This window comes from Podarcis erhardii, assembly GCF_964252035.2.
Source record: "Podarcis erhardii genome assembly, chromosome: 14".
In the NCBI taxonomy this organism is placed as follows: domain Eukaryota; kingdom Metazoa; phylum Chordata; class Lepidosauria; order Squamata; family Lacertidae; genus Podarcis; species Podarcis erhardii.
In genome coordinates, this window is record NC_138503.1 from 27289075 (window position 1) to 27311756 (window position 22682).

Genomic DNA, 22682 nt, shown 5'->3' on the forward strand with positions numbered 1-22682 from the left:
CCAGAACAGCCACTTTTCAAGCCGCAATCACAGGAAAACTCAGTCCACAAAGACTTGTGAGGCTGCAGCCTCATATCATGTGTAGCTGTGGTAGTACTTTGTGGACAGTCAGCACCTCTCACTCTTCTGGAAACCAAGGGCACTGACCTAGGATTCAGGTGCTTACTGGCAAGTTCAGGATGTGCAATTAAAGATGATTTGGGTTCTCTTGTGCAACAAACCTGCCCTCCCCAAAATTGAAGCTTTTGCAGTAAGGAAAGTGAAAGTGCAGTGGAAAGTGTGGGGTAACAACTCCTTGATGCAATGTCTTATAACCTCCTCGCAAACAAATGAGTGGATGCTCATGAAATAGCTGACACCACCTGCAGACTTTGTGCCAGCAAATCAGGAAGAATGCTCAGTAAACAGGTTGCCTGGAGGTGACCCAAATCTTTCAGAGATCCCCGTCCTACAATTCTTAACATTCAGCCACAAATAGAAATTGGGGGAAAGCTTCGTAAGTTCTGTCTTAGCAGCTAGTTTTTCTGGAGGGCTGCTTTGAGGAGAACAGTGCCCATTTCCTCAGCATGTCTCCTTCTGCACCCCTTTCTTGCTTCTAGGAAAGGGCTTCAGGGGTTAGATTTGGCCCTGGGGGGCTCAGGTGCTGATCCCTGCTGTAGTTCACAGGTGATGTGTAATTGCATTTTTTACTTGTTTCTCAATAGAGCTTGATCATTTTAATCCTGACCTTCCTAATAAATTTTAATGATTTGTATATTATTATATACTGGGGGTAACATGCAGCCTGTTAGTATGGAGAACTTGCTGAGCAGCTGTGTGTTTGCGTGTGATCAAAGGTGTTAAGGGGAAAGATCAAAGGATGCTGGGGAATAACTCTTGGATCACAGGCACAATTGTCCGGGAGGCTTAACTTCTCTGGGCACCTTTTGAAGGCTCAGCTGGCCTGATCCACACCTCTAAGGGCTCTCAGGCATCCCTCCTCAAGCAGAGGGGCTGCACCCAGAACTGAATGCTGACAAACAACCTCATGTACACTTTGTTCATTTTTGTTGCTGCAGTTTTGGATTTATTTAACCCTGTTCTGGGTTTTAAAATATATATTATACTGCCATGTTGGGCAGAAGATTCCTGCATTGCAGGAGGTTGGACTAGATGACACTTATGGTTCCTTCCAACTCTACAATTCTGTGATTCCATGAAACACCCAGAATTCCTCCAGACATGCTACCTCCCTTTTATTCATGGGGTTGTGGTTCTGCCATTTTGGCTGCCTATGTGTTGACACTCAGCCTGTGAAGTTGAGAAACAGAGGAAGAATTGCCAGAAACAGAAACAACCCCGCAGGCCTTGGATATAGGAAAGTTACTAATCAGCTCTGTGTTTGTGCAATCAAAGCCATTGAGTGAAAGAATCGGAGGATTCTGGGGAATAACCTGGATCCTACTCAGTGCTGCAGTATTGCAAAGGATCTTGAAGTGCCCCTAAAAATTCTGCCGCTCTGGTCAAGTAGAGGGGGGGAAACGCAGATTCCACCCCCTTTGGTCAAAGAGTTCAGCTCTGCACCTGGAGGGCTGTCACTTCCACAAATTAAATACTAGGGAGTGAGTTTAAAGTTCAGCTGCCTCCCTCCCTCCCCACCCCACCCCAACACCTTGCTCAGATTTTCTGCTGCTGTGCTTTCCTTGTTATGCTTGAGCTCCTTGCTGACGAGTGCTAATAGCAAAATGCCAAGTGAGGGCCTGTTTGGGGTTTACCACATATTAAACATTCTGAACTTGTCCTTTTGCTCATAGATTGGGCATAATTAATAATTAAACAGCTTCTGTTGTAATGGGTTGACCTTCCTGAACTGTTCATTATTCACAAGGCAAAGGCATCACTCAAAACATCCCTCTCCCCCACCACACACACACATTGCCCTTCTCTGTACTCAAAACTGGAGTTATACAAAGCGCTTGGGTTGGTTTTCCTTCTCTCCCTCTTTTCTTCTACTCCCTTTCTCTCTTTTTTTAATGCCATAACTTGGGCTGCCCCCAGGATCAGCCTCTCAAAGTTGAGGCTGGGTAAAATAAGAAAGGAAGCAAACTGGTATATCATGGAGAGCTGGTGTGGGGCTTTTGGAGGACCTTAACATAAGAACGTAAGGAGAGCAACCCAAAGGAGGCCCATTTAGTCCAACATCCGGTTCTCACAGTGGCCAACCAGCTGCCCCAGTAGGTAGCAAGCGAAACAGCACTCTCCCCTTCTTCGGTTTCCAGAAATATACTGCCTCTGACAGTGGAGGTAGAACATAGCCATCAAGCTTAGTAGCCATTGATAGACAAATTCATGGAAGTAAGGCTAATTTGTGTGGTGGACTCCTCCCTTCTTATTAACCACCACTTTCGTAACTCACACTTCTGCCAAAGTCTGCAGTTCAAATCTTGCTTCGGCCTCAAGCTCTCACTGAGTTAAACCAAGCCAGTGCTCTCTCTCCTTCTCAGGGTTCATGGGTTTGGCAAAGTGGTCTGCAGTCAGCAAACGCAGGTCTCCCCCTTGTTGCTTAGCCCAGACCAGAAAGTTAGCCTGACCTGGTGCATTCACCTTTTACAAGGAACACTGTGGGTGCAAAAAGACTTGCAGTTCCCTCCTTCGGCCAGAAGCGGGCGGTGGTGCGCAGGCAGATCCTCAGCCAAGACCACTCCTACTCGCCTCCCCCAGGCTCGGTCTCTAGCCCAATACCCACTCTGGACCCAAGTCCTGACACACACACCCTCCACTTACACACCTACAATGTGAGAACAGTGGCATCGTTCTACCTGACAGGGCTGTTAGCAAGATTCCTGAAAGAAAGTACGTAACGGGCTTTGCACACTTGACCTGCGCCATGACGGCTTGTCATCCTTGCTGAATAAGTGACACCTGCACGTGCTTCTTGTGCGAAGCCACTTTCTGGTGGTGGTGTTAGCAAGAGCCACGAGATACAAGTGGCAGCTGTACCTTCTGCGACTCATTCAGCTGCCAGGTTCAAAGTTGTCCTCCCCACATGGCAGAATCCTCAAAAGTGTGTGTCAAAGGCAGCCCCTCAGAACACTGTCGCCTTTTACTCTTCACTTACTTTTGATTTAATTGTATTTTGCTGCAATTTCCGATTGTTTGAATCGGAAACAAAGCCTTAATAAGAGTTCTAGTTAATTTTCTGTCTTGTAATTACCACTCTCATTTTTCTGATAATTGGCCACTGCAATTATATGTATATTTACTAATCACGTCAGCAGCTCGGTGGTCGCTTCTCCCTGCCGCCATTGATAATGATATGCGCGCATGTATTGTGAAGCTGGCTTTTATCATCATCATCATCTCCTTTCCTCTTCTGTTTCTTCTCTTTTTTTTTTTAATTCCCCCCACCCCTCCTTCCCGCACCACATCAAAGCTATTTCCCTCGCAACCCTCCATAATGAACCCCACACATGCATTTGACACAGTTGTGTGCGAGAGAAATTGTTTGGCTCCCACCAAATGCTGCACGCTCTGAGTTTCTTGCCTGCAGCACTGGAAGGTTGTATGTGATGATATATGACTCTTGCAAATGGCCAAAGCACTCCAAAGCACGGCAAGATTAAAATAAGTCATTCCTTTGTTAATTTAAATAGGTGCATGCATCATACTTTGCAAAGCACTCAGGGACGGGGTGGGGGGAGGTTGTGGGGGGCGGGGGGAACGGTGGCAAAAGCTGCCGAAAGGTATTTTTAATAGCAAATGAGAATAGATGAGAACGGAGTCATTTGCAGCTGACTCCTGTTTTATGTGGTTCTCTTGTTCCAACTGTAGGTCTAATGAGATGACTGTTAAAGTACTCCGCAGTGCAATTTCATTACATCCTGAGCTGTTACACTATAAACACTGGCAAGTCTCTCTGTCATTCTTGGGGGGCGGGGGGGGGGAGAGATGGCAGAAACTCTCCTCAATTTGTAAATCCCTATTTTGCTGATGAAATATTCCTCTTCGAAAAATAATACGGATGTTTCTTGAGTTTTTTAAAATGCATTTGGTAGCCTTGTGTTTTGATAGATTTGTTGTTCATTGGCTCAACTTGCAATTTACTATTTTTTTTAAAAAAAAAATTTAGTTCTCCATATACCCCCCTGGCCTCTCCTGCTTAACTCTAACAAGATTTGAGATTGCTAAGTGTAAATAAATAGCAACTATGATGCAGGAAGCAAAGGTCAACACAAGAATAATTTCCCAGCTCTTTGTTAATTACAAGACCATTTGGGTGTTACTTAAATAATCATTAATTTCTCATTTACACTTTCCCTACCTTCTTTTCTGCCCCGTGGCTATCATTGTCCCTTTTTACCTCCCCTTGGTCTTATTTCTACATATTCTTACCCGTTGTATAACACTCATTACTTCTAAATGCAGGATTTCTGACACATTCTCACGGCTTCACCCTCTCTCTCCCCACACGTACACAGTCTGGTATTTGAAATCAACATCATCCCCTGCTTGCTTTCCATCTGAAATCAACTATACAATTAACAAATTGCACTTTCACTTTCTGATGTTGTTGTTGTTCTTGTTGTCTCCCTCCTTTCTCTCCCGCCTCCCCCCATTGCCCCCACCTGCCCAATCCAAACTCAATTGCAGGAATCGCCTGTCCTTCCGGTTGGGGAGTTCTCAGAGCCGTTTGTACACTTCATCACTCAATGGTAAGCTTCGTTTGCAAATGTGCCGTGCCCTCAATGTAAATGATACATGCCATTAACTCCACAGTACCACAGGACCTTATGGCTTTCCCTGCATCCTCCCAGAGACGCCAGGGACTTGGCAGGCCTTGGGCAGCTGGGCCAGCAAAGCTGAGCAAACTGTTTAAATTATGTAAACGTTATTTACACAAAGGGTCATAAAAGCACTTCAGAGGGAGAGTTTTTACCCCCCGCCCCTGTTTTAATAAACGGTTGGGGATCTTGGGTGTATTCTCAAGGAATTGGTGTGTGCGTGTGTGTGTTTGTGTTTTAAATCACTCGGAAAAATAAGGATGACAGATAATCATATTTATAACTCCATTATTCAGGCATTCTCATATTCCTTAGGAAAGCAGGCAACCTTTTTAAATGGGGTAAACAATGCACTTGATTAATTCATGGGCTTTTCATTTAGAAGTGGTTTTATGGAGTTCTTCTTTGGGAGGGTACTCTTCTCAGTAAGGGCCGTATTTTAAACCACACCGTAGGGCATGTTTTGCTTCTTCCAGACAAACTGCCTCATTCAGTGGAAGGCCACTAAAATTAACTAGGGTGTTTTTTTAATATAAAAAAAAGGAATCTAGTTTTAAAAAGGAATCTCCTGAGCACCAAAAGGTTAAAGATCTAAGTACAGCCTATTACAATGAAGGCATGTTTTAATGTCTCATTTATAGAGAAAGCTTAATAAGCAGGCGATAAAGGATGAGAGAGAGAGATTGAGCTTGGTCTAAATGATTTGGGTTTAATGGAGAACAATTGCCTTTTTTATCCTGTCAAGATGAACTTTCTGGACAAAAGCTGTCAATGGACATAATGCAACAGTGCAAAGCAAGCACACAACCCCTAAGCTTCTAGGCAAACTGAGTAGGTGATCTCTTTTATGAGAACTGTTGGATTCAGACATGTTTCCTTGCAGAAGCTGGAGATGGAGGAGGATGCTCAACACTGCACAGAATTAGGCCATCCATTAGCTACTATCATAGGAATCCAGGTGTAAAAATATATGGATACTCACCATCAAAACTGATTCCCAGAAAACACCCATAGGTTCCTTGGTTCTAAATCCCCTTTTCTTTGGAAATAAAAGTTTGATTGCCAGCCACAAATTTACTACCAAAGAAGTGTCCAGGAATCGGCTCCTTACGCAAAGAGGCATTTGGATACATTCAGATGATGCGAATTTACACTAATGCGAGAGAACCTTCTCTAGAGTGTCCCAAAGGATGATGTTCTGACAGAAGAATTAACAGTGTGACTTTACAGTTAATTGAAATAATAAATACAAGGCTTATGTTTATTATAAGACTGATCCAGTTTCGGGTAGATTAGGTTTTTACGCTGCAGCCATAATTGTGGGTGATCTATCCTGCTCTTGCTAACTGAGGTGCAGGGGGCTGTACCTTTCTGTCTCTTCCCAGAGATTAATCTGAAAACGTATCGTTTTTATATATTTTTAATTGAGGCAGGAGGAGGGCTAACCTCTATAGAAATGTCCACAGATGTCAGGCTGAAGCATAAATGATGGCAGATAATAGCCTTGTTCTCCCACGAGATCCAGCTACTTTGGAATGTCAGATTAAGAGGGTTGCCAAGGCGGCTTTGAATGGCTTGCAAGAATGCAACCCTCCATTGGGCTGTGCATGGCTATTAGTTACAAGGGGAGCGATCCACCAAGTGCTCCTGCTGCTGACTTGTCCTCCTTTAAGTTCTTTGGAGCTTGTGCTACATGGTTATTTATGAAACAGACAAAGATTACACAGCAGCAGTGCCTGGTGCCATTAAAACTGCACAGGGCAACTATAGATCTTCCAAGGGGCACTGTGTTCTCTGCAAGCTCTCAAGTTGTGGCAGGTGGGACTGCCCATTCACACGCTATGCTATGCTATGCTACATGTTTTAGGCACATAGCAAGCTGCTTTCTGTTGAGTCAGAACAATTGCTCCAGTCTAGCTCAGTATTTTCAACCCTGGCAGCAAATCTCCAAGGTTTCTGGCAGGGATCTGTCCCAGCTGTGGAGAAGCTACCAGGAACTGAACCTGAGATCTTCTGCACGGGAAAATTTTGCTATATTACTGAGCTATAGCTTCTTTTATTAACCTCTCAGAAGAGTGGTTGACTTGCACAAACTGGTGTAGCCTAGGGGTTCAGAGTGTGAGCTGTAAGCCAGATGGGCTCCAATCTCCCAGTTCAATCCCAGTTCAAAATCTCACTGCAACCACAGGTTCACCAGCTCACCTTAGGGTGCTATTCTATCTATCTCCCTCCTCCAACAGGGATAATAAGAGTTCCTGAAGTATTAATATGTGCAAATTGTTTTTAAAAGCTTAATAACAGCAACAACAATTTTATTACATATACCCCACCTGTATGTAAATGCTTATTGTGGTAAGTACCCTAACATGGGAGGAGACATAAGTTGGTTGCCATAGCTTCCTTGATCAGGATGGGGAGATAACGGAGACAAAATCTGAGGCTGCTGAACAAACTCTTGAACTGCAGTGTTTGGGGGTTTTGTTGAGAGTCGGGGATTGTTGCTGGGTTTTTTTATATATCTATCTTTTATATCTTGTGGTTTATATGGAAATTGTTCGGTTTAGTTGTGTATTTTTAAACTATTTATTTATTGTTTTGTTACATTGTATTTATGTATTTTTTTCCATGTTATAAACTGCCTTGGGCATGGTTTAAACCATGGAAAGGTTACATACAAATAAAATTCTATATGTCTGTAGAGGTGCATGTAGCACATTGCACAGCAGCAAACCTGAGTTGGCCAATCACAGGCCCCTAGTGAGTAAACTTGCATAACACCTATTTGTCTCGCACTACACATTTCACATGTGTATGCCTAAGAGGATCTAAGTGAACACCTAAAAACGTAATGTGTGTGAAGTGCCCCGGCAACAAGCAAACTGGGAGGAAGGGTGGCTGGTCCAGGGGTTGCCAAAGTGTTGTGTCCCCTCCCTCCACTGAAATTAGCCTTGCAAATAGCACAGGCTGCAGTGTGGGGCCGTTGTGGAGTGCCTGGTGGTGCCCACCTTAATTCATGGTGGCAGAAGCAGTCAAGTTAAAGCCTTCTGTAGGGTGGGGTTGGTTTTCTTCATAACTGTTGGTCATCTGTAATAAGAGACTTTTAAAAAAATAAATCTTCAGCATTCCAAGATAATGAAGTAAATGACTAGTGCTTTTTCACACCAAATCTGTGTTCTGTTTTTTGTTGTTGCTGCACAGCATGAGAAAGCAGCCAAAGGAACGCCCAGCCCCTGAAGAGTTAATGGTAAGTAAATCTTCAGCCTTCTCATTACAACACAAACAAGAAAAGTTTTGCTGATTTATGACATGCAGAAGTTTGTTGGGGGTGTTTTTCCTCCATAAGTTAACTAACATTAAATCTAAATTTTGCTTCCAGCTCTGACAGCCAGCAGACGTTGGCGTAACGCACATAAGCTTCTATCTTGGTTTCAGAATCATAACGGTGGTTATGGGACACATTTTGTTTGAAAGGTCTCTTGATCAAAGCAAGATGCTGTCTGTATTAGGAATTACTCAGATTTCTTCCTTAATTTGCTGAATTATTTCTTCTTTAAAAAACTTTTAAAAACTGAATTCTACAGTAGTTTCTATAAATTTGTATCAACCCTTATAGTATACATTGGCAGTGTTCTATAATCCTGTGCGAAGCTGATCTTGGGGTTTCTATGGAACTTTTTCATGATTAGATGTGATGTTCTTCCTCACCAAATTGCCAAGAGAAATGTCTTCATTTCTACAGGTTACCCTTTGTCCTTTTTTTTCTTCTTTCCTTTTTTAAAGTCCTTTCTTTTGCTTTAGGTTTACAGTCATGCTCTCTGACATGATCAGTGCATAACAATTCACTAAATACAATGGCAAGAGCAGAAACATCATAAACAATAAATCTCATTAATGGTCTTTTCCTTTCTAAGTTGCCCTTTGTTTCTGCCCATGCTGAACTTTGTATAATAATGAAACATTTTTATTTTATTTTATTCAAACAAAATCCCTTCAATACACTTTTACCCATAGATCACCTTTGTTCTTGAGAGGTTAAATAGGTTCCTCTACTTTCCCAGTAGAGAACTGGGAGGAAGCTAAGATGAGTTATGTTTTCCCAACAGAATGAAATAACCATGGCCAAGAGTCACAGATTTATTTATTTTTTAAGTAAACTTTATTGAATTTTTGTAGAAGTATGTTAGACTATTGCACTGAATGCCACAGAATTGAACACCGGTGGGGGGGGCAGGGGTTTGGCCTGCATTCCTCAAACAGCTGTGTACTCTACCACTTTTATTGATTGAAAAACATCTATATACGGCTTAGTATTTTAGAAATCTCTGAGCAGTGTGCAGTCTAAAAAATAAACAATCCACCATTAAAAAAATTAAAACAAAAGCCAAATCACAACCTAGGACCAGTAAAACAGCAAATAAAAACACATCAAAGCAGATAAAAGTGAATAAAACAGAAATTCATTAACAAATAAAACAGGATCTGGGCAAAAAGAAGAGTCTCTGCCAAAACGTCTAAAGCAACGGAGGGTTGCCGCCTCACCTGTGGCAGAGGCAAGGACATTCCTGAAACAATGCTCCAAAGGAGATTTTAATACGGCAGGAGCAAAGTGTGTGTGAAAAAGGAAAAAGTCTAAAATGCCGCTGTGCTAGTTGAGGCCCTAGAGGTGCCACCTCCCTCTGCAACTCTTCCTCCGCATGGGCATCACGTTTGTCAGATATGTGACCATGTTTATAAATCTGGATGTGAGTAATTTCTGTTACTGCCGAAGAGAGCTGTTAAGCAATTGCAGAAATGCCTTCATGAGGAGGAACTTTGTATTTCCCCCCCACACCGTCCATTCTGTCTCTGGGTAGTGATGGTTGAGGCTGCCTTAATTTGCCGCTCTCTCTTTTTTTATTAACTTTTGATGGTTGGAAGGTTCCTGCACTTAGTCACATCTGAGAAAACTTGGAACAGGTTCTAGAGATGGAGATGCATTTACCTGATGCGTTGTTATTATTCTATGGCTGGGTAGCTTGACTATTAAACCAACAGAATGGGGTTTCATAAAACCTGTATCTCTTTGTAAATGCATGCTTTCCGTGATGCAATAGGCCTGCCACTTATAAATAAAACATCTGCAGATCGCACTTCCAACCCTCAGTATATATGTGCGTGTTCGGAAGCTGTAACACCACTCCAGGGTGTAAAGTCATAAAGACGGAGGCCAAGGGGTGAGTGCCTATAGGAACAACGACATAGAGTTATATATCTTTCCAACTACCTGCCCTGAAGTGCCGGGTCCTACTCATAATCTTCTCCCATCCCCCCTTTAATAATTAAAAAAATGCACAATGGCTTTTTAAAAAAGACTCTTTTTTAATATATATTAAAAAATCAACACTTTCTTCCACGTTGCTTTCCCTTCACTGCAAATGGCTTCTGAAGCCTGGCCACTCAGTATTGAAAGGGGCCTCTGACTGTGTTGAGAAGTCTGATTGATGCCTTGCTTGATGCCACAGTCATAGACCCAAAAGAGAAGGGGGATGTTGCTTGTGCAGAGACCCCAACGGCTCTTGCACAGACGTTCCTGGCGCATTGTGTCCTGGATTTTGTTTTGTCATCAGATTCTTCCTTGCTTATGCTCCAGAGATCAGGTCACATGGACCTAATCAGGACTGCCTTGTTTGTGGTGACCCATGACAGGCCCTTCTGAGTGGCAGTTCCGGCAAGTAGCTCTGCAGGCATTGGGGTTACCAGAAAGAGAGAAGTGGCAGTAAGTGATCTGGACAGTGGAACAAGGGATGGGCAAGACTTTTGAAAGCTTAATAGATAAACGAGTCTCTCTCTCTCTCTCTCTCTGGCTTTGTAATGTTATTGTTGGCATCTGTCTGTTTTGAGAGAGAATGGATTGTGCCTCCAGGGATTAACCCTCTACGTTAGGAGTGTCAAAGTTACCTCCCTGGAGCACAAGCTTGGACAGTGTGTATGGAAGTCCTGGGCTGCTCAGACAACAAGACCCCCCTCTCAACCTCACTGATGTGGTCCAAAGGAAAGCAGAGCAATATGTTGGGCACCAGCTTGGCTGCAGGAGTTGCCAGAATGAGGCACCACCCAACCATCTTAGGGACTCCACTCTGGATTTATGTAGGGTTTACTCCTTAGCCATTTCTTCTCCCGAAGATATCCCACAAGGCAGCAGAGATTTAGAGTCAGAGTTTTCCTTCTCCTAGATGGGCAACTTTTCCAGATTGATGAGCCCCATCTGCCCCTCACTTCTCTCTACAGTAAGTGCAGAAACTGCCTTCTTGACCATTGGACCCACATTTGTCTGCTCAATCTGCCAGAGCCTATCTTTGCATGCAATGGAAGTCCCTAACTCACTCTTAAAAAGCTTCCTCTGATTCTTTGGAGTCAAACACACACAAAGAAAAAGAGAGAGAAGAAACAAAGACCAAAAACACTGTGTACTACCAAATCTTATTTCTCCTGCTGTCCTGTTGCATTTCAGTCCATTTTAAATGGGGCTTTTGCAGCAAAACCTCCTGGTGGAATGTGGCCAAGGCCAACTCCTAGTGGAAATGATGCTACTAACTTTGATGGGAGCTGTATCAGGATGGGAGGTTATAATAAACCCTTAAAAACCTGGCTTTCTGAAATGCATATAATAATTTAGCGATCATTAACAGAGAGTGGGAAAAGACTGGAGCTCAGCTATCTTCATTTTGCTGCCACCCTTTAATTATACTAAATTGCCTGCATGGTCCCAATATCTCCAGTGGCTAATATCCAGAGAACTGGCAGCATCTATTTTTATCCCTCCTCTCACTGCTCATGAATGACTTACAAATGACCTACAGCAGCTTTCACCAGCCTGTCACCTTTCAGGTGCTTTGGAGTACAGCTCCCATCAGGCCCAGCCAGCACAGTTGTTCTGGCTGGGCCTGATGGGAGTTGCAATCCAAAAACATCTGGAAGGCACCAGATCCTTCTTGGATAGTTGGTCCACCTTGGTCCCCACCCTGCACTCAGCTCTCACCCGTGGCGCCTAGAAGCTGTCATCATGTGACAGCGGTCACACCCCAGGAAACAGCTTTGACAGGCCAGTTTAACCAGGTGCAGGTGGCCAATGAGTCTCAAAAAGTGTTCATATAAGCTCCATGTAAACACAAAGCAAAAGACCCTGAAAATCAGTGAGATAATTCACATTGAGCCAAGTGCCTGATAAAATATACAGTGGTACCTCGGGTTACATATGCTTCAGGTTACATACGCTTCAGGTTACAGACTCCGCTAACCCAGAAATATTACCTCAGGTTAAGAACTTTGCTTTAGGATGAGAACAGAAATTGTGCTCTGGCAGTGCAGCAGCAGCGGGAGGCCCCATTAGCTAAAGTGGTTCTTCAGGTTAAGAATGGTTTCAGGTTAAGAATGGACCTCTGGAACGAATTAAGTACTTAACCTGAGGTACCACTGTCTGACACTTGACTGCAGAACTATCCCACACTTGGACATGCAAGAACCTATTCTATGTATTTATTATTTTATCCTATTAGTATCATGTCCTTTCTCCAAGGAGCTTGGGATAGTGACAACAACAACAACAACAACAACAACAACAACAACAACAACAACAACAATTTATTATTAATATCCCGCCCATCTGGCTGGGCTTCCCCAACCACTCTGGGCGGCTTCCAAAAAAAAAATTAAAATACTGTAATATATCAAACATTAAAAGCTTCCCTAAACAGAGCTGCCTTCAGATCCCATTCTGCCCTCACAACAGCCCTACAAAGTCTTTTAGGTTGAGAATATCTGACTGGCCCAAGGTCACCCAGCGAGCTTCATGCCCAAGTCTCCCTGTTCCAAGTCAGTCATTGTCTGCTTCACCACACTTTTCAGATATTTTGCCTGATGATGAAGACTTCTGTGGAACGTGAAAGCTTGCGTCATTCTTGAGCTATTTGAGCAAGTAAAAAAGAACCATCATTTCATTCATCCTGCATGCTTATAGATGGGAATCATTTTTAGTTTCTTTAAAGCACTTTTTCTGCCTTGATATCAGGATAGAATCCACAAGTTCTCAGAAAAATATGCAAAGATTTGTTTACACTACTGCACCTCCATTTAAAATCTAAATCAGGCTTTGGCTTGATGGGAGACTCACTTTTATCTGATGGAGGTGTGTTCTCCAGGTGTGGCTAAATGCCACAGGAATTCACATGGGACAGGAGGCTATACATTTGCGCACTCCAACCCAGACGCCGTCGATCTCGGCCTCAGTGGCACCGTTTTCCTGAAGCTTTCAGTTCCTAAGCTCTATTTAATGGAATCTATGCATAGTAAGTAACCGGGTCAGAGAGAGGCAGCCTTCCCCTGTTTGAGATCAATCGCTGGCTAATACTTTATCTAGGTCACTTTATTATCTCATGGCAATGCGTTCCCATTCGCCTCCTCCTTTTGTAAGACACACTTCAGCTGTGGGGAAAGTGCGTTATCGCATACATATTAAAAACATATACCCATTCTATCTGTATGTAAATGTGCGAGGCACAGCTGGATATTGCCAAGGAGTTTGATTTACTAATGGTTATTATCTGTTCTCGCTGTTCAGTGGCAGAGAGTGTTTCAGCAAGCATGCTAACATGGAAATTGTCTCCCAGTAGCACCGGCCTGCTTTTGAGAATTGTTTAAAAAGATGGCCCCGTTTTCTGGGGCTTTTGCATGGCTGTGTTTTTTCAGATGCTGTTGCGCTCCCTTGGTGGGTTTGCTAGTGAAGCGTGTACTATTGATAGAAAGTTAAGAGCAAACCAGAGTGTTTCTTAAGGCCGTTCCTCATCTGAAGCACCCTCCGCTGCAGGACCCCATCAGCTCAGCCCATAGCAGAATGGCAGCTTAGCCTTCACTCCTCCTCCTCCTCCTCCTCCTTCCTGGTACCCACAGAAGTCAAGACCTGCCACTCTGCCTCTCTTTTTCTAGTCTCAGTCACAAGGGCTTCCTCTTCTCCCTCCGCTCCTACCAAACACTTCCAACGAGGATTCCTGCCAGATTGTGCCCCAGAGAAGCACGGTGCAGCAATCCAGCATTCACCCATCCCTTGCAGTGCAGGAAGCAAGGTGAGCTGGGAGGGCATCTCAGCAGGAAGCATTGGTGCATGAGATTACAAACGCTGCACCAAATTTTTATGAGGTTTGATTTGTCCTGCAGAAGTTGCCATTTGGGGGTTGGATATGAAAGGATTGGCATTCATAAGCCTTACATTCCGCTCTTCTCTCTCTCTCTCTCTCTCTCTCTCTCTCTCTCTCTCTCTCACACACACACACACACACACATTGTAGTCCTTGTTTCTTTGAATTTGCTTCAGTGCCTTGTTTTTTTAACTTGAAAAAGCTCCTTCACTGCAGGATCCCAGCCAGTCAGGGATCACATAGTGAACTTGTTAATGTTGCAGCACTGGCTTAGTCAGTCAGGGCAGCAACACCCTCCCTCTACATGCAAGTGGAGAAGGAAAGGAGGCTCATCTCCATTGTCCTGTATAACTGAGCCAGCATTCCTTTCCTTGCTGCACTGGTGGCTTCATTGGACACCAGCCCCCTGCCCTGCCCCAGCAAAACAGGCTGTTATCCCAAAGTAGTAAAGCTGTAACAAAATAGAATGGCTGTCTCTATATCCAGCTATATGATTTGCACAATATATCCAGTTTTTACAAAAACACTGGGAAATAGTTGCAATTCTATGATATCCCTGTGCAATAATGTTGCAGATGCAGCCTTTGATTAGCTTTGGTTACAGGAAAGATTGTGTATTTCTAGCTAGTTGTTTGTTCCTTTTTACTGTATTTTTAAAAACATTCCTCTTCTGTCTTTTTATATAGTGGGAATCCCAAGTTACCCAAATGCAGTTATCTTCCCTTTAAAACCAGTAGGGGAAGTCCTTGAAGTGATGTATCCCCTGCCTGCTATTAAAACTTTGTAGTTGCATAAATTATCTGACCACCAAAGTTGGTAACTAAATTTGCAATATGTACAGTGCTTGCAAGTAATAGTTCTCAACTCCTAGATGCTGTGGTGTAATTACAGGACAGAGGAGCCTGTTTTTAGTATTATTATGAAGGCCAATTCATCAAGTGACAGGAATCAGCAATGGAACCCCTTAGGTCGGAGAAAGAGTCCTTTGCTATCTTGCTTAATCTTTGCATGTAAACATTTCTAACTGATGTGGCAGAATTAGGGTGTGGAACTGAGTGCTAGAAACAGCTCTTCCCCCAACCCTTCAGAGTTCATATAGGCCGGCAGACTGCTAGAGAAGTCTTTGTGGCAGGACAGTGTTCTCCATACCAGTGCATAATGATTGCTGATCACATAATGCCACCAGAATGAAAAGACTAAAGTTAAATTCCAACTTTTAAAATCTGTGAATTATGTTATAATTAAACAACTGATACATTCACATCCAATCATTGCTGTTGTTGCTGTTTGGTTTTAGGGTTTTTTATTTGCTTGCGCTAGTAAAACATGTGTTATCAGCTTAAACTAAAAACATAAGAAAACAGAAAAATAGCCACACTTGCTGTTGTCCCTTTTTGAACTTCTCTACGAGATCAGATTTGTGCAACTGAAACCCAGCCATGGCTGTGCAGCTACTTCATTGTACATTAGTATTGCCTACATAGTGAAGCTGTAGGCTGATTTATTCCTCTCAAGCAGTTAGAGTTATCTGCAGCACATGATAAGGTTACTTTTTCTCTATTGTTTATTATTTGTGCCCTTTCCTTCAAGATAAATATTCCAATGTGTCATAATGAAAGACAAAACAATCAGTTAAAAATACAGCCACATTAAAACTTAAACAAAAGCAGCATAAAACAAATTTGACAAGGAGTAAATCTGCTGAAAGGTCTGTGAAAATAAACAAGTATTTTCCTTGACACCAGGAAGGTAAGGCAGGCATCAGGCAAGCTTACCTGATAAGAGTGTTCAATGGTAGGGGGCCACCACGAAGAAGGCCCTTTTCCCAGAAGCCACCCACTGTCTGAAAGCGTTTTCCACATTCACTGAAAGTTGAAGCTGTTTTTCCTGAATGAAGGACACCACCATTTCCCCATGTGTCCTTTGGTAATGTTTACGAAGATCCATGTGCCAATATTTGAACTGATACAGAAAAGTCAACACTTACCGTACTTGTTAATCTAGGACATAGTGCTCAGGGGGGATTCCTCCTACACAAGTCCCAGTGAGGAGAACAATGTTTGCCTTCAAGTCCCTTAATGATACATCTAAAAAGATAAAAATAAACATTCAACTGGAACAGGATGGATTGAATTGCCAGTTACTAATTGCAGAGGGACAAAGATGGGCATTTCCCCTTTGCGTTAAAATAAACCCTGTCCATGATGGGTCTACAGTTCTCATTGGGTAATATAAATATTAAATAAATGTCTGTACAATGCTATGCCTTTGAAAAAATATTCCTGAGTGCAAATTTAGGTCTGTGGGATGATTCTCTGTAAGGGATGTAGTAATGGGATTGGTCCACCTTTAAAGCATTCCTAAAATGGGTTCATCTATGGCTATGAAGCATTTCCTGTTTCATAGGGAACTATGAGAAACTGGTTTGTGGGAGGAGCTCCTGATCTTCTTTTAAATAACTCCAGAAGCACTTTCTCATTTGTAGAGTTGCCGAAATTACGTCTTAAGTATTTCTGCTTAAGCGAGCCTATGCCGAACAGCTCTTAATTGGATTTTCATGGTGATTGACAGCATTTCATTATGACAGTAACTTTCTTTGGCTAGACTGCCACAAACCTTGTTTGGATTTTCTCTTTCTCTTCCCCCCACCCCCCAGTTCTCCATCAAAGCTCATTTTTATCCGTGAATTCCCGGTGGCGCAATCGCAATTGTGAAAGAGCCTTTTAGCACCTTTGTTGTCTCCATCCCTGGTGGTGATTGGACCCAGCTGGTTGTAGAGAAGAGAATGCCCTTCTCACAAAGCGACTCTGTCTCATGTCTCCGCAGTTTCAATAATTTTAAGAGCTCCGAAACCTGTTGAGGATTCGAAGTAGCTTTAGATGTGGAATGAGTGTTAAGTATTAGTTATCGGGAGATTAGGGCCCTGGGGACGGCAGGAGATAAACAACCACAATTAAGGCAAAATCTGCCATAGTAAACAAAATTTAGCTGAAACAGATGCCCTGACCCATTTGGGGGGATTGATTTGAGGGTGACGAGGAATCGATTTTTGTCTCATTTACACTTTGCAAAACCCCATCGTGATAAGCTGGGAGGATAAATATTTCATACACTCCTGATTTTAGTTAATTTTTTCCCTTCCTAGCACCTCACAGTGGGTCTGCTCTCTGCTAACGGTGACCAGGCCTAAGTTTATCCTGCATTCACACGGAGCAACTAATTGGCTATGAAGGGCCCCTGTGTTTAAATGGGCTTGACAGGAATTTAAATTTTGCTTCAATCAACCTCTGTGTTTGCAGCCTGCTCCACTTTCTAATTTTTAAATTAAACATTGATTTTAAAGAAAGAAATACAAAGAAGGCAGGCTCAGGCTTCGCTTCTCTTAAGACCCTTGTTTTTTTACCTTCCATTGAAGGTAAAGCAACCAACACCACAAAGGCAGTGTTTCTTAAAGCAAGTGCAAGAGAAGAAAGATGGGCACACCTCTGCAGACCTGCCCATGTTAGAGGAGCACAATTAGACTCTGGGCTTAAATATTGGAGGGGCTGGTGATTTAGATAAAAGTGTGTAGTTCCTTAAAATGTAGTGAGCCAGCTCCACTGTGTTTGGGGGCCCTGCTGCCTGCTCATTCAGTTAGGGGGCCCTGGATTTCTGCATCCATGACCCATTTGTGTGCTTGCCAGAGGCAACTGGTTGGCCATTGTGGGAACAGGATGGCGGACTAGACAGGCTTTTAATCTGATCCAGCCACCAAGATATTATCTCACTGGAAGAGGTGCTGGTACACAAAGTTCTTAACACACCCTGGTAATTTTGAAATAATAATGAAGTGTAACTAGTGCTTTTACTGCCCAGAGAAAGCAACTTCCAAAATAGCATGCTTTTTTCTTTTTTTTGGCTGTGTTCCAGTCTGCGCTGATCCATTCTCTCCCTCACTCAAATGCTTCGTCTTATGCTGCTCCTGAGACAATAACATTAGTGTGGTGATCCAGATAGCCAATGTTTCCCCCAACTGACCTGGCCTAATCTGCCTTTGCAATTTGGAGAGCTGTATTTGACTTCTCCGGAAGTAACCTTAAATTGTAATCTTGTAAGAATTCCAGCATTGTATCCTTCACTCCTTTTCCTAATGAGGTTATGACCAAATGCTCATTATAATTGCTTTAGACTCCTTTTAATTTTCAAGCTTATTAATCATAAGAAGAGTTATTTAAAATTGCATAAATTAATCTTAGATTAAAAGCCCATCAAAGCCTCAAAACAATTAAGAATAAGTAGGATTTCCCTGGGGCAGCAAGTTTTATTTTAATAGTGTAGCCAGGTGGATATCAGAACATTTGAAGTGTGGGGATGATTAATGTTTGCAGCGATTTTGTGGGAGAGATTTTAAAATGGCAACTCTCGAAGCCTCATCTTGAGCTTTCCGTACAATTCAAAGCTATTGCCTCTCATGTACACTAATGAACATTTTAATTACAGTGTGTGACAGGGCACTGAACCGTGCAAGAGGCCACCTTCACCATTTTAAAATGGCAGTGGAAGGAAGCTGGTGGATCTCTGGCTGCTAAGAGCATTCCTATTAGTCTGAAAAATGGCAGACATCCAGTCTTCTGAAGAATGTTGTGTAACCAAAAAGCTTGCACTTTGACAAAAGGGTTGTGTCTCGTGTGCTCTTTTTCTGCATTACTACCAGTTGCTGGAAGGGGACGCGGGTGGCACTGTGGGTTAAACCACAGAGCCTAGGACTTGCCGATCAGAAGGTCGGCAGTTCAAATCCCTGCGGTGGGGTGAGCTCCCGTTGCTCGGTCCCTGCTCCTGCCAACCTAGCAGTTCTAAAGCACGAAGTGCAAGTAGATAAATAGGTACCGCTCCGGCAGGAAGGTGAACGGCATTTCCGTGCGCTGCTCTGGTTCACCAGAAGCGGCTTAGTCATGCTCGCCACATGACCAGGAAGCTGTATGCTGGCTCCCTTGGCCAATAAAGCGAGATGAGCGCCGCAACCCCAGAGTCGTCCACAACTGGACCTAATGGTCAGGGGTCCCTTTACCTTTACCCTTACCAGTTGCTGGAAGTCACAGGAGGGGATAGGGCTCTTGTGCTTGGGTCCTGCATGTGGGTCCCCCATTAGGGCATCTGGCTGGCTACTGTGAGAACAGGATGCTGGACTAAATGGGCCATTAATGTGATCTAGCAAAGCTCTTCTTTTGTTCTTACCATGGGCAAGCTCAGCAAAAAACCCTCTTCATTGAACCAAGAACCATTGAAGTTTGTTCTTGGCTGCATTGTCATACCTGATACCGCTGACTTTTACTCCTGCCGTTGGTACTGTTTAACCTTTGTGTAATGTCAGCTGGGAAATAGAGATGCATGCAAGGTGCAGAAGTGAGATGGACCTGCCCCGGTCACATTAAGAGAGCAGTTGGGAACTGACTGTGAGTCATGGAGATGTCTGGAGGGAGTCTAGGGGCAGTGACAAAGTGAGGCTCAGGAAACCAATTGCTAAAAATATTTTGGATTTTGAGGAAGGGCTTGAATGATGAGAAGTGGCTTGATGAACAAAGTGTGTCCGGACATGCTATAGACAGATGGAGCAGGATTTCGGAAGCATAGAGACAGAAGTTTGGAGAGGACGTGGCGGCAGGATGTTGACAACAGATCAGCTGGTGAAAGTCGCTGCCATCAGAGGTGCCTCCAAGGCAGTAGCAGAATTTACTCCTGCATGTCCATAGTGAACATTCAGATTTGTATCAGGAGCCCTTTCACAAGAGGTTCAACCAACTAATAAAGAGAGAAAGAAGACCAACTGCTACTGACAGCTTAGCAGGAAAGGACAGTAGTGACAAAAATGTGTTACGAATCTTGATGGCGACTTTCAGGCAGAGAGGACCCAGTGAGCGCAATGTTTTGTTAAATGAAAACTGTTTACAGTGCGCCATTGCACAGAAACCACTAAAGTCTTGTTTTTAAATACCTCCAGATAAAGCTGCTCTGTTCTTCTTTTTTCCAGTGAGAAGTCTCACAATTGCATGCTAAGCTGTGAGAAGAACCTTTTTACCAATCAGGCCCTGTAGCCATATTTATTTTATCTCTTTGCTTTCCTCCTGTGCAGGCACTATGTGTTTCCCTCTCTCTTTTTCCTCTGTGCTGTCCTGACTGGCGTCCTGACCAGCAAGCGTGCAGTTCCCCCAGCCCTAATGTGCCGTTAACGATAGGTTAATGTACAGTATAATGTTTGCCGGGCTCTGGGTTCATTACACTTCTGAGTGCAAGGTCTTTCTGCAGAGTGCCCATGTTCCCATTGCATTATATCATGCAATAAAAACACCCTTTTAATATCACACACTAATAAACTGTACTTGAAGTGCCATCTGAGGGCACCACCATCCTTCCTAATAAGGTTGCCTCCAAGTAGAACAGTTAGGATCTTCCATGTTATTTTATTGTTCTGGATTGAGATGCTTCCTGCATTTAATGGAAATGCCATTGTCCCCTTTGCTCTGATATTATCGGTAAATTGTCAGCTCAGTTTTTGCCTTTGCTCAGCATTTATTGGCAATTGTTAGTCCTGTTTTCAAAGCCCACATTGTCCATGTACACCACTGGGTGTCTTTGGGAATGTCAAGAACTCCTCAGCCGGGCTTTTGATAGTGTGAAGACTGTAGGATTGTATAGCACCCCGTCTTGCAACAAATGCAGAGTGGTTGCCAAATCCAGGACCTATGTTCAAGATGCTGGTTGTGACCTTTTAAAGTCTTAAGCAGCTTGTTCCACCCTAGCTAAGGGAATGCTTTTCCCTAAATGAGCACCCACATCCTATATGAAATGGGGGGGGGGACCCTGCTCTAGATTCCCTTACATAGAGAAGTTCAATCTGCTTGGCTTAGAAGCAGGGCCTTCTTTTTGGTGACTCCAGCCTCGCCCTGAGGTCTGACTGATGTGAGGGGTATTTTAAGATGAACATCAAGGGAAGACCTTTCTTTTGTAGGCACACGGTTGGTTTCCCCTCCATTTTGTAATAAGTCTCCAATTTTACACGTGCAGGTTTTAATAAAGGTGCTTTGAATGTGCTGTGATATGTAATAAACCACTTTGGTGTTTCAAATTAAGCAAATGCTGCATTTGCATGTTTTAATCCAAATGTTTAGTTTCATGTACAGATTAGTCCCTTCTATAAAAATATTGAAGATGCAAAAAAGAAGGGAAGATACTAATCTACAATGTAATAAATGCAAAAATACAGAAAGGAAAGCATTTCGAATGAACTGTCAATAAGAATAAAAGCAGCAGCAGCATCCTTGAATAAAGCCAACTCTCATCCAACACCAGATGCCAAGAAAAGCTGTTGCATATGAAAATGTTTTATCCCATGGGCCAAAGTCATGCCAGGTGGGTGCCTCCAGGTGACCTCTCTCAGCTCCTGGAAGGCAGAAAATGGAGCAATACAGTGTCACTTTGTTGGTAATATTTCATGTTTGGGAAAGTTCATCCACAGGCAGGGCAGAGAATTACGCATTGATGTTCCCTTGGGGAAGTATAACACCCAAAGGTAGGGAGAAACCCAAGGAGGCAAAGAGTCCGTAGTGGGTTATTTGGAAGTCATTACTAAACAAAGTCAGATAGTTTGAACTATATCATTCACATCTATCAATAGGTGTTCATCTTTGAAAGGGTTAATCTTCCTGCAGAAGCCCAGTGGCTTAAAAAAAAAGGCAGCCCTTCTCAAGAAAATGAGATGTGACAAGTTCATTTAAAATGCCCGGTTTGTCATTGTTTATCTCATTTTCAGAGTTGGCAGAGAAAATTAGGCTGGCTGACACTCACCCACATCCATCCCCAGGCCTCTCCGACCTGACCTTTCCCTGGACTGAATCTCTTAACCACACACACACACACACAGAGAGAGAGAGAGAGAGAGAGAGAGAACTTTCCCCAGAGTCTTTTAAGTTGTTCTAAAATGAGGTGTTTGGGCCATCACTCTGTCTAGGCTTTGATCCCAGGGTAAACTGGAAGAAATTTTTTAGGGGAGAAATTGCAATATTTTTATCTACTTGAATGTGGCTTGGCAGAATAATCAGTATGTGTTGCTACCTTGTTCTCAGTGTAGTGAGTGTGCCCATTTTCTATGTGTAAGAACTTAGTGGCCAAGTGGAATGGAAACAAGATGGGCAGAAGTGAATGGGACACATATTTCTTAACAAATATTTAAGTCTTTAGCTGTATGGCATCCTTTCTTCCTTCATCTCCCTGTTGTCGTAGAACTACTATTAGCACACAACCTCTGTAGATGGTGTTACTCCTCTTGGTGCTAGGAGTTATATTCCACCCAACACTATTTTCTTGGTTTGGATCAGGTGATGGTACAACAGAACAGGAATGGCTAACCTGTGGCCCTCTATATGTTATTCAACTACAAGTCCCATCAACCCCAGCCACCAATCAGAGCCGAGGGGAGTTGTGGTCCAACAACATCTGCAGGGCCACAGGTTCCTCATCCATGACTCAGAACTTTTGCAGCAAGAAATCTGGGCAGAGCTTAGTTACAGGAAGAGGAGGAGCCATCCTTGTAAATTAAGCCAATTTTTTATACAGTGGTACCTCGGGTTAAAGGGACACGGGTGGCGCTGTGGGTTAAACCACAAAGCCTAGGACTTGCTGATCAGAAGGTCGGCAGTTCGAATCCCCATGACGGGGTGAGCTCCTGTTGCTCAGTCCCTGCTCCTGCCAACCTAGCAGTTCGAAAGCACGTCAAAGT

General features: G+C 43.3%; 1 protein-coding gene across 1 annotated transcript in view; it reads left to right on the forward strand.

Annotated features, from left to right (window-relative positions):
* Positions 1–22682, forward strand: part of MAP2K5 (mitogen-activated protein kinase kinase 5) — a 125099-nt gene that overhangs the window by 95938 nt on the left and 6479 nt on the right. Inside the window, exons 21-22 of the mRNA XM_081840704.1 lie at positions 4630–4691; positions 7959–8004. Coding sequence (XP_081696830.1) covers positions 4630–4691; positions 7959–8004 — 108 coding nt within the window. The remainder of the gene's footprint in view (positions 1–4629; positions 4692–7958; positions 8005–22682) is intronic.